This window comes from Theropithecus gelada, chromosome X (assembly GCF_003255815.1).
Source record: "Theropithecus gelada isolate Dixy chromosome X, Tgel_1.0, whole genome shotgun sequence".
NCBI lineage: Eukaryota > Metazoa > Chordata > Mammalia > Primates > Cercopithecidae > Theropithecus > Theropithecus gelada.
In genome coordinates this window covers 37,047,054-37,068,623 of record NC_037689.1, presented here as the reverse complement: position 1 = coordinate 37,068,623, position 21,570 = coordinate 37,047,054, and the positions used below count along the sequence as shown (strand labels likewise).

The 21,570-nt window shown below is 38.3% G+C and overlaps 1 protein-coding gene across 3 annotated transcripts in view; it reads left to right on the top strand.

Moving 5' to 3' along the window:
• PIR (pirin) overlaps positions 1-21,570 on the top strand; it is a 112,234-nt gene that overhangs the window by 68,825 nt on the left and 21,839 nt on the right. For all 3 annotated transcript variants that reach the window (XM_025372529.1, XM_025372530.1, XM_025372531.1), the window contains exons 6-7: positions 2,433-2,517; positions 20,710-20,754. In XM_025372529.1, coding sequence (XP_025228314.1) covers positions 2,433-2,517; positions 20,710-20,754 — 130 coding nt within the window. The remainder of the gene's footprint in view (positions 1-2,432; positions 2,518-20,709; positions 20,755-21,570) is intronic.

The window sequence follows — 21,570 nt, the reverse complement described above, 5'->3', positions numbered from 1 at the left end:
ACTGTGGCAGAGGTTGAGAAAGATGCTTAAACCAAACAGCGATCTTTATCTGAAGGACAGCGAAATATTGCCTGAATAGAGGAGTCATTCGATATTGTATGAAGTTTACCCTTGATCTTTTTAGAGGTAATTTTAGAAGTCCTCATCAGACAAAACCAGCCCCTTTCCAGATGGTGCCTTATACACCTAATGATCCTAGAGAATCAGATCCTGTGTCCCTTGTGTGCTGCCCTTCTTTTATGTGCGTTTCAAGCTCTTCTGATTGATTGTGAATCTTTGGCCTCAGGTTGCAATTGATGTCACAGGTCTTTCTGGTTTCATTTACGTACGCACAGGGGAATTTGCTTTTCTAGTCTTTGAAGCTGTATTAATGCAGCTTGACCTTGTAAGCCACGCAAAACTCTACCAGACCATTTTAAACCCCGAAGCTTCAATAGGAGACATTCAGAGGAAAGGAAAAAATCTTTTGATAGTCAACATTATTCACGATTCTTTATTTCAAAATTTAATGTACAGACATATATTTTGACCATACCAGATTCACCTGTCCTGAAGAGATGCATTTTGCTACATGTAGGTAAAGATGTTGATGAATACCCCATATATATATGTGTATACATACACACACACGCACACACACGTGTGTGTATATATGTATGTTAAATCCCATGTATAGTAATATGGTTATTGACAGTATATAGAATAGTAATACAGTTATTGACAGTATATATATATATGTGTGTGTGTGTACTGTACTTCATATATACCTTCATATTACATATATCGACTGTCAGTAACTGTATTACTATACATGGAGTTTTCCATTATGAAACATCATTCGATAAATATTTATTGAACACCTAGTATTTGACAGACATAGTGGGTTGGCCCTGAGAATTCAGTGGTAACAAAGGCAGAAATGTTCATGTCCTCATGGAACTTGCATCATTACTCTCCACAAAATTATGCCTTTATCAAGGAGAGTAAATAATTCTGGGCTCCAGATTCTTTTTGTCTAAAAATGCATGTATTTAATGAATGTAATCTTTTAATTAACATGTAACGTATACACAGAGAAGTACACAGATCAAGTATACAGCTCAAAGAATGTTTACCAAGTAAACACACCCATAAAAGCAGCAGCCAGGTTAAGAAACAGAACATTACCAGCCCCCAGAAGCCCCTTTAAAATCCTTTTCTAGTTACTAACCTTCCCAAGGTAACTAATTTTCTGACTTCTGACACCATAAATTAATTTTGGCTTGTTTTGAACTTTGTAGAAGTGGAATCATATGGTGTATGATCTTCTGTGTCTGTCTTCATTTGCTCAATATTATGCCTGTGAAATTCACCTGAGTTATTGCATGTAGTTGAGTTCATTCATTCTCCTTGGTGTATAGTATTCCACTGTATATTACATTTCATTTATCCATTCTATTATTAAAGACATTTGGGCTATTTCCAGTTTGGGGCTGTTATCAGTTCTGTTACTATTAAGGTACTTGTGTCTGTCTTTAGGTGACTGTTAGGTATACACCTATGAGTTGGAATATTGGGTCATAGATTATGCATATATTCATCTGTACTACACATGGCCAAGCAGCTTCCCAAAGTGTTTATACCAAGTTGTCCCACCGTCAGTGTATGAAAATTCCAGTTACTACACATCCATGTCAAGCTTAAGGTTACGTGCTTTTTCATTTTCATGTGCATTTTAAGTTTAAAAAGTAGACTAGAACCACCGGAGCTTTGTGATAAACAATGAGACATCATAAAGTTTGTAGCAACAGTTCTAATCCCTTGAATTTTAGTCTATGCCAATGATTCAGGATGATATTATATTAAATTAGAAACTCTGCTTAACTCTTGATGGAATAAAAGTTACTGTTTACAATGGAAAATCCTGCAAAAGTTTGCCTTTCTTACATTTGGAGTTGTGGCTTTTTCAAGCGAGCAGTGTCGGACCATTTTTGTTAGCCAGAGGGCCAAGTAAGAAAAAATAAAAAATATGTACAGGTCACATTTTTAAATTTCAAAATGGAAATGGCTTTCTTGAGACATGGGGAAGAAACATACATTTGGTTGTGAGATAACCTACCATATCAAGTGGAAGACGGGAGGTAGGAAAGTTGGAGCAACTATTGGCCAGTAAAATGTTACTATTGGACCGTATTTGAGAACTGGCTGTAGGGAGACAGCTGTCATCCTGAAATTAACTTGTCAACCACACTGTAAAGGTAGGAGGGCTAACTTCCAGACCAAGACCATTAAGAGGGGCTGTTTTAGCAGCCCACCTCAGCTTTAACACTTCCCTAGGAGAAACTATAAATATAATGGATCCAGGCCCAGGCCTATTACAGAAGGGCCTGCTGAAGGAAAGAAGAACCTTATTCTTAGAAAAAAAACACTGATGGTTTCCTTTTCCTTTTCAGTCCAAGGTTTACACTCGCACACCAACCTTATATTTGGACTTCAAATTGGACCCAGGAGCAAAACATTCCCAACCTATTCCTAAAGGTATGATGGGTTCTGGGGTTTAGTAGTCATGTCAGGAAAAAAACCAAAAACCAGCAAAGGGCTGTTTTCTCTGGAATGTACTTGTTTCTGAAACTCAGCACAAAGTTCTATGAACTCTGTTTATGTTTAATTGTGTTTAAATTGACAAATACTGCTGGGACCTTTCAAGTTAAGAAAATCAGGAAGAAGCCGGATGCGGTGGCTCACACCTGTAATCCCAGCACTTTGGTAGGCCGAGGCGGGTGGATCACGAGGTCAGGAGATCGAGACCATCCTGGCTAACACAGTGAAACCCCGTCTCTACTAAAAATACAAAAACTAGCTGGGTGTGGTGGCGCACGCCTGTAGTCCCAGCTACTCGGGAGGCTGAGGCAGAAGAATCGCTTGAACCCAGGAGGAGGAGGTTGCAGTGAGCCGAGATCGCGCCACTGCACTCCAGCCTGGGAGACACAGCAAGACTCCATCTCAAAAAAAAAAAGAAGAACTCACAGTATGTTAGGGCCAGACCTTGTGGGCCATACCTCTCGATTTACAGGTGTGGAAGGCCTAAAACATTGGTCACTTGCTCAAGGCCACCCAAACACTTATTGGATGAGGTAGGGCAAGGAAAATACCCCTGTCTCCTGACTTTCCAGCTCGTGTTGACTCACAGTGTTCCTGAAGGCAAATTCAGACCTGTGTTACTTATACACAAGTGCATACTTGATTGAGATACAGGTTTTGCTTGATATAGGTTACATAACATAACCTTGTTATGTAAAGGTTACCTTTAGATTGACATTTGCATCCAAAGAATAATTAGAAAATTCCCAAGTATTTAAGGCCTATTTTTTTTTTTTTTTAATTCTGGCTAATTTTTATAATTTTTTTTTTTTTTTCCTGTAGACATGGGGTCTCACTCTGTTACCCAGGCCAAAGTGCAGTGGCATGATCATAGCTCACTGCAGCCTTGAACTCCTGGGCTTAAGTGATCCTCTTGCCTCAGCCTCCCAAGTAACTGAGACTACAGATGTGTGCCACTATGCCCAGCCAATTTTTTAATTCTTTTGTAGAGGCGGGGGTTTCACCACGTTGCCCAGGCTGGTCTCAGATTCCTGGCCTTAAGTGATGCTACTGTCTTGGCCTCCCAAAGCATTGGGATTTCAGGCATGAGCCATTGTGTCTGCTCTATTTTTAAATAATTTTATTTTTTTATTAACACACAATAGATGTACATATTTTCAGGGTACATGTGATAATTTAATACAGTCATATAATTTGTAAAGATCAAGTCAGTATAATTAGGATATTCATTACCTTAAATATTTGTCTTTTCTTTATGCTAGAAACATTTGAATTATTCTTTTCTAGCTGTTTGGAAATATACAAAGATTGTTGTAAACAATAGTCATCCTACTGATCTATCAAACACCAGTTCTTATTTCTTCTATCAAATTGTATATTTGTACTCATTAATCAATTCTCTTTATCCCTCCCAGACCCCTACCCTTCGTGTCCTCTAGTAACCATCAGTCTTCATGAGATCTTTATGAGATCCGCTTTTTTACTCCCATATAAGAGTGAGAATGTGCGATATTTGTCTTTCTGTGCCTGGCTTATTTAACTGAATGTCCTCTCCAGGTTGCTGCAGATGACAGGATATCATTCTTTTTACAGCTGAATAATATTTCATTGTGTATTTATATCACATTTTCTTTATCCATTCATCTATTACTGGGCACTTAGGTTGATTCTACGTTTTGTCCATTGTGAATAATGCTGCAATAAACATGGGAGTGCAGGTATTTCTTTGATATATTGATTTTTTTTTTCTTTTAAATATGTACCCAACAGTTGAATTGCTGGATTATATGGTAGTTCTATTTTTAGTTTTTTTTGAGGACCCATACTGCTTTCCATAATGGTTGTACTAATTTACATTCTCACTGACTATATACAAGGGTTCCCCTTTCTCCACATCCTCACCAGCATGTGTTATTCCCTTTTTGATAACAGCCATTTTAACTGGGGTGAGATGATGTCTCATTGTGGTTTTGATTTGCATTTCTCTGATGATTAGTGATGTTGAGCATTTTTTTCATACACCTATTGTCCATTTGTATGTCTTCTTTTGAGAAATGTCTATTCCGAGCTTTTGCCCATTTTAAAATTGGATTTCTTTTTGCTATTGAATTGTTGAGCTCCTTATATATTCTCATTATTTATCCCTTGTCAGATGGGTAGTTTGCAGATATTTTCTCCCATTCTGTGGGTTGTCTCTTCACTTATTATTATTATTATTTGTTTGTTTGTTTTTGTTTTTGTTTTTGTTTTTGTTTTTTTTTGAGACAGAGTCTTGCTCTGTCACCCAGGCTGGAGTACAGTGGTGTGATCTCAGCTCACTGCAACCTCCGCCTCCTGGGCTCAAGCAGTTCTCCTGCCTCAGCCTCCCAAGTAGCTGGGATTACAGGTGTGTGCCACTACACCTGGCTAATTTTTGTATTTTTAGTAGAGATGTGGTTTAATCATGTTGGCCAGGCTGGTCTTGAACTCCTGGCCTCAAGTGATCTGCCTGCCTTGGCCTCCCAAAGTGCTGGGATTACAGGCGTGAGCCACCACACCCAGCCTCATCTTATTGATTGTTTCCTTTGCTGTGCAGAAGCATTTGAGCTCGATATAACATCATTTGTCTATTTTTGCTTTGGTTGCTTGTGCTTTTGAGGTCTTACACAAAATATCTTTGTCCAGTCCAATGTCCTGGAGATTTTCCCCAATGTTTACTTTTAGAAGTTTCATATTTTGAGGTCTTAAATTTAAGTCTTTAATTCATTTTGATTTGATTTTTGTTTATGGCAAGAGATGGGGGTCTAATTTCATTCTTCAGCATATGAATATCCAGTTTTCCCAGCACCATTTATTGAAAAGACTGTCTATTCCTCAGTGTATGTTCTTAGCACTTTTGTCAAAAATGAGTTCCATTGGTCTATGTGTCTGTTTTTATGCCAATACCATGCTGATTTGGTTGTTATAGCTCTGTAGTATAATTTGAAGTCAGGCAGTGTGATGCCTCCAGCTTTGTTCATTTTGCTCAGGATTGCTTTGGCTATTTGGGGTCTTCTGTGGTTCCATATAAGTTTTAGGATTCATTTCTGTGAATAGGATTGGCATTTTGATGGGGATTGCATTGAATCTGTAAATTGCTTTGGGTAGTATTACCATTTTAGTGATATTAATTCTTCCAATCCGTGAGCACAGAATAGCTTTCAATTTTTTTGTGTCCTTTTCAGTTTCTATCATCAGTGTTTTATAGTTTTCCTTGTATAGACTTTTCACTTCTTTGGTTGATTCCCAGGTATTTTATAATCTTTCTTCGTAACCATTGTAAATAGGATTGCTTTCTTGATTTTTTTTTTTTCCGATTGTTCGCTGTTGGTGTATATAAATGCTACTAATTTTTTATGTTGATTTCATATCCTGCAACTTTACCAAATTTGTTTATTAGTTTTAATGGTTTTTTTTTTTTTTTTGGTGGAGTCTTTAAGTTTTTCATAGTATAAGACCATGTAATCTGTGAACGAGACTAGTTTGACTTCTTCCTTTTCTATTTGAATGCCCTTTATTTTTTTTTCTCTTGCCTAGTTGCTCTCGCCAGGACTTCCAGTATTATGTTGAATAAAAGTGGTTAAAATAGGCATCTTTTTCTTGTTCCAGATCTTAGAGGAATTCAGTTATTCAATTGAATTCTTTCAGTTTTTTCCCATTCAGTATGGTGATAGCTGTGGGTTTGTCATAATAAGGCCTTTATTATTTTGAGGCACGTTGATTCTATACCCAGTTTGTTAAAGGTTTTTGTCATAAAGAGATGTTGAATTTTATTGAATGCTTTTTCAGCATCTATTGAAATAATAAGGTTTTTTCTTCTTGATTCTGTTAATGTGATGTGTCACATTTATTGGTTTGTGTGTGTTGAAACATCCTTGCATCCTTGGGATGAATCACACTTGATCATGGTGAACAATCATTTTAAGGTGCTGTTGAATTCAGTTTGCTAGTATTTTGTTGAGAGTTTTACATCTATGTTCATCAGAAATATTGACCTGTGGTTTTCTTTTTTGGTTGCGTTCTTGTCTGGTTTTGGTATCAGGGTAATGCTGGCCTCATAGGATAAATTTGGAAGTACTCCCTCCTCTTCAGTCTCTTTGAAGAATTTCAGTAGGATTGGTATTAATTTGTCTTTAAATGTTTGGTAGAATTCAGCAGTGAGGCCATCAGATCTTGGGCTTTTTTTTTTTTTTTTTTTTTTTAATGGGAGACTTATTATGGCTTCTATCTCATTACTAGTTATTGCTTTGTTGAAGTTTTCTATTTCTTCATGGTTCAATCTTGGTAGGTTGTATGTATCCAGGAATTTATCCATTTTTTCTAGGTTTTCCAATTTCTTGGCATATAGTTCTTCATAGTAGTCTCTAATGATTCTTTGTATTTCTATGGTCTCAGTTACTGTGTCTTCCTTTTCATTTCTGATTTTATTTATCTGGGTCTTCTCTCATTTATTCTTAGTCCAGCTAAAGGTTTGTCAATTTTATTTACCTTTTCAAAAAACCAACTTTTCATTTCATTGATCTTCTGTATTTTTTTGTCTCAATTTCATTTACTTCTACTCTGATCTTTATTATTTCTTTCCTTCTACTAATTGTGGATTCCATTCTGGCTATTTAAGTACAGAAAAATTTTAGATTAATTCACTTAAACATAAGCCTTCACTATGCATGATTTTTATAACAATAAGTATACCTGTATGTGTGCTTTAACCTTTTAGTGCAGTGCTTTTATCTTTTACTTTTGAGTAGTTTTCCTCCAATCCCTTGTCCTCCCTTATCTATGTCCAGTACCCTTGCTATATAGATCACAGGTATATCCTTGAATTGTATCTTGCTGTATCTTTCTCCACACTTATTTTTCTACATATATGTGCATTCAAATATTATATGCAGATATCAGGTTATTTTGTCATTTTACTAAAATGGAATCGTAGCTACTCTTTTACATCCTGTTTATTTGACTGAAAAAATACCCCATGGAAATCCTTCCCAATTTACTTATATAGTTCCTTTTGTTTTGTTTTGTTTAAGAGACAGGGTTTCTCTGTGTCACCCGGGCTGGAGTAAAGTGGCACAATTATATCTCACTGCAACCTCGAACTCCTGTGCTCAAGAGATCGTCCCACCCCAGCCTCCCAAGTAGCTAGGACTACAGTCTCTCATCGTTAATGGTAGCTTCTTTTAACGGTGATATTCTACATCATCTAAATACATGCTATGATGAATTTAGCTACTTTCTATCAATGAGAATTCACTTTGTTCCTAGCGCTTGGCTACAGCTAACTGGTCTGCAATGAATACCCTTGTATATCTGCCTTCCCATGTGGAAATTTATTTTGATGAGACAGGTTTCCTGGGATGGTCACCAGGTCTGTGCATGCTTAGTTTTAAAAGACATTGTCAGGTTGCAATCCAAAGAGGCAGTCACACTTTCTATTATCACTATATAGAATACCAGTTTCTCCATGATCCCACTAGCAGGAAGTCTATGGTTCATGTTCATTTTTGCTCTGCTCTCAGACATCACCTTATATTGCCTCCTGAGAGAATGTATATCTGTCAAGGTGTATTTGCATTTTATTTTGTCATCATGAATTTTAAACCTGAGATTTGTTTTCAAACACGTTTTGTTGTTGTTGTTCTTGTTGTTGTTGTTGTTGTTGTCATTGTTGTTTTGAGATGAAGTCTTGCTCTGTCACGCAGGCTGAAGTGCAGTGGTATGATCTCGGCTCACTGCAACCTCTGCCTCCCAGGTTCAAGCGATTCTCCTGCCTCAGCCTCCCGAGTACCTGAGACTACAGGCTCATGCCACCATGCCTGGCTAATTTTTGTATTTTTAGTAGCGACGGGGTTTGACCATGTTGCCCAGGCTGCTCTTGAACTCCTGACCTCAGGTGATCTGCCCACCTTGGCCTCCCAAAGTTGGGATTACAGGTGTGAGCCACTGCGCCCACCCTCAAACACATTTTTTTGTTTGTTTGTTTGACATGGAGTTTCGCTCTTGTCACCCAGGCTAGAGTGCAATGGCACGATCTCGGCTCACTGCAACCTCTGCCTCCCCGGTTCAAGTGATTCTCCTGCCTCAGCCTCCCAAGTAGCTGAGATTACAGGTGCCCGCCACCATGCCCAGCTAATTTTTGTATTTTTAGCAGAGATGGGGTTTCACCATGTTGGCCAGGCTGGTCTCGAGCTACTGACCTCAGGTGATCCACCCGCCTCGGCCCCCCAAAGCACTGGGATTACAGTCATGAGCCACCACACCTGGCCTCAAAAATACTTTTATAGGGATACAACAGGAAATAGCTTAGAAATGCACATTTAGCATTGAGCATCTGTAAACCCACTTTAAACAAGTGTGTTATGAACCTAGCTATGAAGCAAAAGATCCTTTCTTTTCCAATACATCACTTTTAGTTACAGTGTTCTCTCTTTCTCAGTCTGTCTGTCTGTACCTCTCTCTCTCCCTCCCTCCCCTATCTCTCTCTCTTTCACACAAACACACACACACACACACACACACACACACACACTCATCCATGCTTCCACTGCATTAGGTGACAAATACAAAGTTCGAAGTTTCTCTGTTTAGTGCCAAACAATTAATTCAAGTATTATAAAGTACTCATTATTTGCAGCTTTGATAGTCCTGGCTGCCTGTCGTGAGATATACTGGATGGTAAAATTATGCTGTATAAATTTTATTATGAAGTAATTCAAATCAAGGTCACCATTTGTCTTTTTTTCCCCACCTTTCCGGGTCAAATTCCATCACAAACTCCAAGGACTGTCTAAATTCTTTTTATTTGGGTGCTTTGTTGTATCAAATATTTTGTGAAATGTGTAGGCCATTGGCTGAGTCCTGGACATGTTTTGTTTATAGTATTTTGATTGTTTTGTTACTCATGGTAAAGGGATTTGACATGGATATCTGGGTTATGTTTGGCTTTTGGCATAAGCTTTGCAGTGTAACTAATTTAATGTTGACTTGGTTGTATCATTACCAGACTAATTGGATAGGAATAGAAGCATACACTGCTACCATCCCATCCCTGATACTGGGAAAATGCATATATCCCAAGGGAAATACAGTTAAGGGAGACTGAACACGTTTCTCATGAATCAGACTAGGTTTTATCTGAATTCCTCCCCATAAATACTATTTGAATCGATTTTTACCATCTCTTTATTTCCTTCAGGCTAGGCACGTTTCTCTTGGGTTGTGCTAATCTTGCAGAAAACAGATGTTTCATGCAGTGATGATTTGGAAGGAAGTATATATCAGGAATTGAGCTGGACGGTGCATCACTTACAAAGAATCTAATTTGTTGAGTCTCTGACAGTACCAGATTCCTTTCACATTGGCCACACGTTTTTCATATTAGATCTTGGCTAAAATAAGAGTAAGTAGTTTTTTAATGGTGACTTTTACCATCTCTTGCAAGGCGCAAGGCAATCTGAATTTCCTTTTGCTGTAAACTGATATACAGATAACACTGTTTGTTACCATTAATTTTGAAGGACATAAATCTGTATTTCTAGGAAAACATCAACCTTTTCCAAGAAACATGTGCCTTCTGGTCCTCATGTCCCCCCTTGTCTTCTGACTGACTGTATCACAGTTTGGCCCTCAACAGCCACTCTGTTTATTTTCCTTTTTCTTTTACAGCACCTTTGCTTCTAGATACTTAAAGGCAGGATCTGGAATGTTAAAAATGGAGAGCTGTTATGGGAAAAACTTGATTTTACGAACCTTTTTGCTTTTCCTCACCTTATAACTTTTCCTTTACAGTAAATGTAGATCAATAAACAAAATTTCTTTATAAACCATATAGTCTACCCCTCTGTGGTAAGCAAAATAATGTCCCCCCAAAGATGTCCACATCCCAGTTTCCAGAATCTGTGTATATGTTATGTTCCATGGCAGAAACGACTTTGCAGATGTGACTAAGTTAATGCTGCTGAGATAGGGAGATTAGCCTGGATGATGTAGGTGGACCCAGTGTCATAATGAGAATCTAAATAAGAGAAACAGGAAGACGGGGAGTCAGAGTTAGAGAAGGACATGTGACAATAGAAGCAGAGGTCAGAGAGAGTGATTTGATTACTGGTTTTGAAAATGGAAGGTCCTACAAGCCAAGGACTAGTGGCAGCCTCTAGAAGTTGAAAAAGGCAAGAAAACAAATTTCCCCCTACAGCCTCCAGGAAGAATGCAGTTCTGCTTGATTTTAGATCTATGAGGCTCATTCTGGGGCTTCTGACCTCCAGAACTGTAAGATAAAAGTTTTTGTTACTTTAAGGCACTAAGTTTTAGAGTAATTTGTTATAGCAGCAATAGGAAACTGATACACCCTTTTAAATGTTGTCAATATATTTTTGCTTCTGTGTTTACGGGGGAAAAAAAAGAAAAGGAGCTACATCTTCCTTGATTAAAAAGTAGATTTTAATGCCATACATACAGTAGCTACTTGGTAAGTCACATTAGTATATATTTAAATAAGTCTTATTGTATTAATGATCTATATGCTGCATAACAAATTACCCCAAAACTTTATGCCTTAGAACAACGTGTATTGTCTTGCAGTGTCTCACAACTTAGCTGTGTACTGTTACAAGGCTGATCGAAGTGTCAACTGGGGGCTGGGCGCTGCGGCTTACATCTGTAATCTTAATACTTTGGGAGGCTGAGGCGGGCAGATCACTCAAGGCCAAAAGTTTGAGACCAGCCTGGCCAACATGGCAAAACCCCACCTCTACCAAAAATACAAAAATTAGCCAGGCATGGTCTTGCGGGCCTGTAGTCCCAGCTACTGGGGCAGTTGGGGTGGGGCGCAGAGGGGTGCTGAGGCATGAGAATTGCCTGAACCTGGGAGGCAGAGGTTGCAGTGAGCCAAGATCACCCACTGCAGTTTTCTGTCTCAGAAAAAATAAATAATTAAAGTGTCATCTGGGGCTGTGGTCATCTCAAGGCTTGACTGAGAAGGATGTGCTTCCAAGCTCACACTCATGTGGTTGTTTTCAGCATTCAGTTCCTCAAGGGTTGCTGGCTAGAGTCTGCTCTCTGGTTTTGGCCACAAGGGGCTCTATATAGGGCAGCTCACAACATGGCCGCTGACTTCATCAGAAAGCACAAGGATGAGCAAGATGGAAGCCAGAGACTTTATGTAACCTAATCTCAGAAGGGACATTGCATCAGTTTTGCTATATTCTGCTGGTTAGAAGCAAGACTCTAGCCACAGCCCATACTCAGAGAGAGGGAATTACATAGGGCAATACGGGAGGCAGGATCAGGCAGACGTCTTAGAGTCGACCTCCACACTTATGATCTTGGTTGAAAGTACCACACATTTTTCCATACGGTCAATGACTCAAAAACAAATAGTGATTTTTTTCTCTCTCGCATTTGTGACTTTTAAAAATGACTTGAGTAAACCTCGAAAAATGCATAGTGATTTTTTCCACAGGCTTCTTGCCTGTTTTTTCATAGTCATTCTCTACTTTTAAGGAGAATGCCCCAAACATGAATGATTCATGTAGAATTTTACATTTTGAGTCTTGTCATAGAGAGAAAAAGCCTATTTAATTCATGAGTAATTTTTTTGCAGAGCTTTCTACTTCCCAGCAGTACATTAGGCTATTCAATCATGGTTCCCTTCATACTTAGAATATATACATAACAATTATGGATGTAAATCTATAGGTCTTCAGAACAGTGATTAACATGAATCAGAGCCTGAAATATAAAATTATTCGGGAAGAAGTTTAACATCATTTTCCTTTGACTAGGTTGTCTTTTTCATATTGATTTGTAAGAGCTCTTTATATATTCTGAATACTAGTCATTGTCAGTTATTTGTGTTGCAAATATCTTTTCTGCCTTGTTTTTTTTTTGTTTTTTTTTAATCTTTCTATACTATGTTTCTCTACTTTAATAAATAAAAATGCTTTAAATGTATCTATTGGCTCCTTAATGATTAGTGCTTTCTGTGGCTTCTTTAATCATCTTTCCCTAACCCAAGATCATAAAAATGTACTCTCTATTATAAGTGCTTTGTTGTTTTGCCTTTCATATTGATGTATTTATTTCACCTGGATTATTTTTAAATTATTTTTTAAATTGGTAAAATTGTATGTATTTATCATATACAACTTGGTGTTCTGAAGTATATATACACTGTGGAATGACTGAATTTAACTAATTAACATGCGTTACCTCACATAGTTATCATTTTTGTGATGAGAACACTTTATATTCACTCAGCATTTTTCAAGAATACAATACATTGTTCTTAACTGTAGTCACCATGTTGTACAATAGATCTCTTGAACTTATTTCTACTATTTAACTGAAATTTTGTATCCTTTGATGAAATTGGTTTTCATGTATGGTAAGATACAATTATATTTTTTAAAACATGGTTTGAAACACAGGAAAAAATGACAAAAATCCATGATGGAGAATGCCATGAACACTTTAAGGGGTTCACAATTCACTGAATCATCATATAGTAATAATAATCATTATAGCTAACATTTATTAAATGCCTATTGTTTGCCAGAAACTGCTCTAAGAACCTCCCCTATCCTTAGAATTAACACCTGCAATCCTCACAATCCTGTGAGGTAAGGATTATGATTATTTCATTTTTCAGATGAAGAAACTGAGGTACAAAGAGATTAAGTAACTTACTCAAGATCAATCAGCTAGTGAGTAATGGGACTGAGTTTCTGCTAGGACTCTTAACTGCCATCTTGTCCTGCACCAAACGAAAACATGGACCTTTAGTGACCAGTACTCTATTAGTAGTGCCTTGGGCATATTGGTAAATAAATCCAAAATTTTGCACATAGGTTAGAAAAAGGACTATTCTTGAAAATGTTTAGATGAGTAATATAATCAGTATGAAATTTGTGTTGTGTTTTTCTGTTATGTCACCTTTAGGAGAGAGCAGATTAAATTGATCAATGTAAAGTAAAAACCTATTCTAAGAATTTAAATATATTTCTATTTTGGCAGGGGTGTATTTTTTTTTTTCATATTTTACAGGGGCTTTTAAAAATCTTTTTCTCAGGCTGGGCATGGTGGCTCACACTTGTAATCCACACACTTTGGGGGACTGACACAGGCGAATCACTTGAGGCCAGGAGTTCGAGACAAGCCTGGGCAACAAAGTGAGACTCTGTCTGTAATTTTAAAAAAAGACCTCTTTCTCTTAAAAACAGTTAGGTGTCCAAATACATCCTGAAGTAATCTTAGGGGTATTTATGACTTTCCTGCTAATTTCAGGTTTCTATTATTTTTTGAATATTTAATCCTTAAAATTCTGTATATTTTAGATCTTAATAGTCTATAAACTTGGCTTCAATCTAAGTTCGAATGCTTAAACTAGTTTCTGTTTTATAGTGCTAAATAGAATTTTATGATTATGTCTACATTATTTGAATTATTTTCTGATTTTTTTTCTGAGCAATTAAAAACCGGTTGTGAATACTGTATATCTGAAGAGGAGACAAGTTCTGTTCAAATAAAACCAAGAAATAGTAATAGCGTATATTACTTTAGTTAAAAATTGTATTAAATGTCTTGATGAGAAAACTTCAATGCGTCATTGTACACTTAGTCTCTAAAGAGCAGGATACAATTATTATGTGTCGATTTTAAACTTTTTTTAAAGAGCAGGATAAGCTTCTAGAGCATTCTAATACATTTTTAGTACTATTGTATTAGCAAGAAAATAATCAGCAGGGTTTACCCTCCAGTGGGCTAGGCTTCATTCTGGGCATGCAGAAGGCTGTATTCTGAGTTTACATTCTAAAGAGCTTATATTGCTTATACATTTCTCATTCAAAATGTTAAATTTCATTTATTTCTCAGCTTTCCTGTTAGCTTCTGATGCAATGAGTGTTCAGTATTATGAATGTGGACCAAACCATAAGACAGGGTTCTCCTATAGGCTACAGTTGTGCTTGCTTAAAATACGGGATCCTGAGGGATGGCTCTTAATGTTATATGCCCATGGCTTATAAGCAGCCTGTAGTGTGATCATTCTGTAATGTAGAAAGTGCATTCTGAGTCTATTTTATTCTGGAAAACCAGTTGTCTCAAGTGTTTTGATGTGTATACCATTGGGTTATATAGTTGGGCATTTTCTTACTGGTGTCACTCATCAAATTTGGTAAAATGGGCATTCTCATTTGTTTCCAATGGAATTCCCACAAGTTCAGGTAATAACCTATCTCTTTTCCAGATTGCAGAGTTACAAAGTTGACATTTCTTTATCTTGCGGTTTATGTTCAGTTATAAGATGGTGGTTAAATGCCTATTCTTGGCAAGTTAGTAGATCTTATGGTGAGCTGTCACTTGCTGTATGATCAGGGCAACCCAACTTATGTCACCAATTCTAGACTGCAGTGTTTGGTGGGACACAGACAGCATCCTTAATGCCATGAGGTTCTCGATGAGGATGTTTTGGGAGAAGTCCCAAAATGTAGACTTCTTTTGGGAAATGATGACCCTGCTGAGCTTTGCTCAGCAGTCGAAGAGACTAATTGGCTTGGTGTGAGGAGGGTACAGCAGGGAGCTTGGGGCCATCTCCATAGCAATGATCCTTCTCTGGCCGGGGTCACAGCCTCATCAGAAGTGTGTAACCTCTCCACATGCACAAATTTGAAGGAAAGTGGAAAGAGAAGAAAGGGGCAGGAAAGTGAACTGATATTTGTTAAATACCTCCTAAGTGCCTGGCATTGTGTAGAGAAGATTAAAAACATGTAACACGCATATGTATATACAGATGTGTATGGACATTTATATATGTTTATATAGATATACAATATAAACAGTATGTTTGATGTTTCCCCATTAGACTGTGTTCATCACAACTCTGCGTTATATGTATTCATTCCTTATTTTACAAAGCAGCAAACAGGCTTAAAGAGATGAAGAGTCTGGTCCTAGATCTCCCTGAGGGTGATGCGCTGATGTTGAAACAGAAACTTTCTGCCTGTAATGGTGTGTGCTCGTTTTTGTTGCTGTTTGGTTGCTTAGTTGGTTTGTTTTCCATGGTTCTCCACAAAGCCTCCTTTAAGGTTTGCTGCTGTGCTTTGTTTCCCCGCTCCCCAAGAGGGAGTTGCTTAGATAGAATTAAATATGGAGGCAGGGCAGGCAGAGGGGCCATGATACTAGAGAAATGTAGGACCATATTGAGACGAATCTGTCTGTCAGGAGTTTGGGCTTGTCCTGGGAGAACAGGGAGCCATTGAAGGATTTTAAGTGGAGATTCTAAAAAGGTGCAATTTACGCGTGTAGAAAATGGATTGGCAGCAACCAGTTAGGGGACATTTATTTCACCTGTATGGTTTTTATCTTAAAGAAAAGATAGATATGAAATAAGTATGGCAAACATATATGTTCATTATTTCCTCCTTTGTGCTCTTCTGAATTAAAAATTTAAGTATTGAAAATAAATGAAAATTCTCTAAATCTAGGAGGGACAGGGATTAGCAAACAATTCAATCAAATGAAGAAACATCAAATAAACCCAAACTGAGGGACATTCTATAAAATAACTGGTCTGTACTTATAATGAAAGAAAAAGACTGAGGAACTGTTTCAAATGAAAGAAGATTAGACATGATAACTAAGTGCAGCGTGTGATCGCAGATTGGATCCTGGCCTAGAAATTTATTTCTCCTTTTCCATAAAAGGCATTACTCAGATGATTGACACAATTTGAATATCCGTACATAGATAGTAGCATTGTATCAATGTTAATTTCATAATTTCCATAAGTGCACTATAGTTTTGTGAGAAAATATCTTTGTTTTTAGGAAATACATACTGAAAATTATTTCAAGGTAAAGGGGCTATGTGTCTGCAAATTACTCTCAAATATTTCAGAAAAAAAAAGAATGACATATATTTATAGCGAGAAGAATGATAAAGCATATATGTAAACATGTTAGCTTTGGGGGAAATCTAGGTGAATGGTGTACAATAATTCTCTGTAGTATTTTTGCAACTTTTTGGTATGTCTGAAATTATTTTAAAATAAAAATTATAAAGAATTTTATGGAAGGAGGAGCGGGAGGGAAGAACCAGGCCGGTCTGTGTCTTGTCCTAGGAGGCCAGGGTTGAGGTCCAAGATGAGGGAGTTACCTGCCAAAGCTGATGTGGGGACTTCCGGTGGGGTGGGGGTTGCGGGCATGGGAGGAGGCTCTTAGGAACCAGGGTTGCTTTGGGGTCTGGCAATTAGTGTGACCCAGAGTTTGTGAAGGGTTGCAATCTTGCAATCTCTCCTTAGCCCAGTGCCCTTATCTCTGTTAATGGTGTCGGTGTGTCACCAGGCCATGTTTTTCTATTTTTTCTGCACATACAGGTGGTAAGGAATACTTGTAAATTCATTGGAATAATGAACTCTAAAACTGAGCAGAAGGAAAATGACCTGGGTTAAGGCAAGGAATGTAGGCTGAGGAAAGCTCTCACTAGGGACGTTTGCAAGAATTAGGAGCCTCCCTGGAAATGAGAGCAACTGCCACAGAAAATGATTTACATATTTTTTTAAAGTTTTGGGTTTTCAATGTTTGGCTAAAGGAGGTCTGACTTAAAATGCGTTGCTGACTTAACTGTCCTAGGGGGCCAGAACGAAAATGTGACCTTCCCAACTCATTTTATTCGTCACTGCCCAAGGGAAGGCAAGAGCTTTTCGGCTGCAAAGAGACACTAGCTTGCAGACTATATTTGTAGAAGAAAGGAAAATGTAGCGGGGTGTGAACTCTGACAAAGCAATAAAAATTGGGGGATGGCATCAATTCTTGGTGCAGGACATAAAAGTGGGAGGAGAGGTGGGGGGAGAAAGAAAGATGAGAAGGAACTGAAAATCTCACAAGAGATCTCTTCGTTAATGCAATCCTGCTCTTAACAGGGAAGGAATTCTCATAAAACGCGGCTGTTGTTAAACGTATAGTAAGCATTCATTAAATTTGGCATTTGTTTTCTTCTGCAGCAGGCTTAAGAAACAAAGCTTAGTGGAAATTAAACAAATTAATAGAAGCAAGTGCAGATAGGCATCATGCTAAAAAGAAAGAAAAAAGTAAATTGCCTTCATTCCTATTCCATGCCCTCTAACACTCTGTGCTTTCCAATCAGCAACATGAATTGTGCTATTACTGGCAAAGATGGACAATATATCCTAACAGAAGACTTTTACAAAGAGTAAAACTATATGAACGCACATAATAAATTGACTTGGCCATTCCTTTAAGCAGATGTTTGGTCCTTCCAGATCATGTAAAAAGATAAAAAAAGGAAAGAGAACAGACCTAGGCAATTATTTGTGGACCAGATTTCTGCTTGGAGGGTGAACAGGAAGCAAAGCAGGTGGAGGAGAAATGAGATTAGAACAATCAAAATGAACTCAAATAAAAGCCTGGTTGAACTATTGAGAGTTTTGAGGTTTTGTCAAATGTGGTGACCATTTTTTAATACCTTTAAACCATGAATAGAGGATTCGTTGTATAAATTACGACATGTGCTTACAATGGAATGCCATGCGGTTTTTCCCAAGGATGAGTTACTTCTCTATGTTTTGACATGGAAAGGTATCCAAAATAGAATATTGAGTTATTTCTAGTTTTTATTTATTTATTTATTTATTTTTTCGAGACAGAGTCTTGCTCTGTCACCCAGGCTGGAGTGCAATGGTGCTATCTCGGCTCACTGCAACCTCTGCCTCCCAGGTTCAAGAAATTCTCCTGTCTCAGCCTCCCGAGTAGCTGGGATTACAGGCACGTGCCACCACACCTGGCTAATTTTTGTATTCTTAGTAGAGACAGGGTTTCACCATGTTGGCCAGGTTGGTCTCGAACTCTTGACCTCATGATCTGCTCCCCTCGACCTTCTGAAGTGCTGGGATTACAGGTGTGAGCCACCGCGCCGGACCCAAGTTAGTTCTAGTTTTTAAGGAAATAACTTATAGTACATAAAAGAAAAAAAAAAAAAACTGAAAGCACAAATACCAAATTGCTAACAATATGTCAGAGTAGGAATGAAGATTGCAGAAAGATTTTCAGTTTAGATGTCCCGCACTGTCATATTCTTAAAATATTTTTAAATTAATGTATTTTTTCATAATCAGAAAAAATGAAGCTATTGGTGCTCCGAAAAAGAAACTTAAACAATTGTCCGTGGAGAAATTTTTGAAAAAGCAGAGAAGAAATGAGTTTGGTTGTAGAGTATGATTATAAACCAGGCTAAATAGAAGTAGAAAAGCTCAGCATTCATTGGAAAACAGAGAAAGAAGTGCTCCAGCAGAGCCAGCCCATCCAGATAAGACATGGAATCTGGCTGTAAATTGTTAGCATGTGTTTTCAGCATCTACCATGGACCTCCCTGCATCAAAGGTGAACAATTTGCACACCCCAGTTGTGCCTTATTGATTTTTGTATCTCTGTCTAAAGTACATGCCCATGGTAGATGTTCAGTAAATGATGGTAGACCAAGCTCGGAAGACTAAGTATGAGTGGGTTAATATGGGAGAAAAACGAGTAAGCTATGAATAAGTAACATTACTTTCAGAGAGTTTAAACTTATTCTAGTAAAATCTCAGAGAGGAAAAACTGTGAAATAGGAGGATGGGAAAATATTCTCTGGCACTTGCTCAAGTGCGTTTGTCTTGCCATCCTTCAGATTTTCTTAGTGAGACTTAATTTATGTTTTCTCAGTTATAGCTTTTCTTTTGTATCCAACTGGGCGTTTCAAGCCATCTGCCATGACAGTCATATCCTTGGAACATATTGTGGCCTCCTTGCTCCTTCTGCACTTGCCTTTGTTTACTCTGTCGTCACGCTGACTCCTACACAGACTCCAGTGTGGGCTTTGTCCTTCCAGCATTGAACTGCGCCCTGCATTCTTTCCAGATCTCCTTTTCCACTGAAGGCACATGGAGGGATATCATGATTCCATTTTGACTGTGTCTTTTCTGGGTTCATATCTCTCAGTGGAAACATAGCATCTCTTCTGAGCCATAGATACAATATATAAACATCCATGAAAATCAGGTGTTGGTGCTGAAAGTGCAAATGGCCTATTGTCAGAGATTTTGATTTCTTGGCCCCATGGATCATGGTAGGAATCTGGTGAATCCTATGTACTCTCTTCCCAGAAAAATGTACATACTTGAAAAACTGTGTGAACAATTCCAGGGAATTCACAGGCCATCCTAGAGCCCATTTATACCCCGAAGATTATGTATCCCTGCATCCCTGGAACTGATGCATATTCTATGTTAGGCTAGATAAAAAGAAGGAGTTCACTGGAACCAGAATGCAACTATAATGCACTGGAACTAGAATGCACTGATACTAGAATGCAACCAAGTACAAAAAAGCAGGCCGGATACGGTGGCTCACGCCTGTAATCCCAGCACTTTGGGAGGTCAAGGTGGGTGGATCACCTGAGGTCAGGAGTTTAAGACCAGCCTGGCCAACAGGGCGAAACCCCCATCTCTATTAAATAATTTTATAAATACAAAAATTACCCAGATGTGGTGGCGTGTGCCTGTAATCCCAGCTACTAGGGAGACTGAGGCAGGAGAATCACTTGAATCTGGGAGGCAGAGGTTGCAGTGAGCCGAGATGGCGCCACTGCACTTCAGCTCAAAAAAAAAAAAAAAAAAAAAAAAAAGCGTATTTCTAGCATCATCTTCACACTTCAGACACTTTGGAGGCACAACAAATGGAAAATAAAGCCAGACTGGAGTGTTGCAGTTACTATCATAACATTACAACTGGAAGGAATAGTTTGTTTGACAATACAGCTTATAGCCTGTAGATACACAGCCAAGTGAATTGTACACTGTCTATTTTGGGTGCTTCTTAAATATTTGGGACCAAGTCATTTAGGTTTAGGGGTGTGTCTGTGTTTGTGTGTGAGAAAGAGAACAATATGAGTGTCAGTGTATATTTTAAACAGTTCACAGAACTTAAATCTTAAAATGTCTATCTAAAGGGAAGAAAAGGATTTCATCTCCAAGTTCATCTTTATGTTTGTAATACGTATATGTCTTTGTTCCTTTTGGCATTTGGACACTAACATTTTAATGTTGCTGGTCCTTTCCAGGGTGGACAAGCTTCATTTACACCATATCTGGAGATGTGTATATTGGTAAGTTATGGCTATGTCACTTAGGGCTCAATTGCAATTTAATTTAAACTACTGAAAGGAGAAAAGGTAGGATGACACCATTTTATGTAATTGAATACTATGCCACCTTCTCTCCCACACCAGCCCTCTCTATATGGCAGCACAGGTATGCCCAGGGCAGGGCGCCTCTCAGCTTACAGAATATTCAGTGAGGGAAGAGAATATGAGCACCAGTCATGACACACTCTGTGCACAGATGAAAGTCCAGGCACCATTTTGTGTTTTGATACCTCGCTAAGACATTGGCAACCTCCATACTAATAAAGGGATGGAGCGACAGTGGGCTCCAAGGGGAGCAGGAATCTGCCTATCTCCTGGGAGAAGGAAGTGGAAGGAGGTGAATTTGCAATGCTGGTTTCCTCTGAGAAATCTCGAAAGTAGGTTTTCTTTTCTTCCGACGGTTGTATATGTGTTGCTTGTTGAGTCTAATCAAGAAAAGATGTTTGAGACCCAACCAATGCTCATTTCATAGATGAGGAAGTGAAATCTAAGAAAGTTGTTTAACTTGCCAGGATTACACATTGGTAGGCGTGGGGCCAGAACCAAGGTCTCCTCAATCCTGCTTTAATGCAGAGATAGCACCATCTAACTTGTTTTTTTCAAGTCTGAATCCCTTAGCGAACCCAGCAGCAGAAGGGACAGAGCAGGTGGGAGAGAGAGGCTTGCAGAGCAGCCTGGCTCCTGCCTGCATCTACTCGCCTTCCCATCCTCCTAAAAGCAGCCATGGGTTCCAGTAAAAGGCTGTCTGTAGGACTGAGAGAAAACAGCTATAGCAGA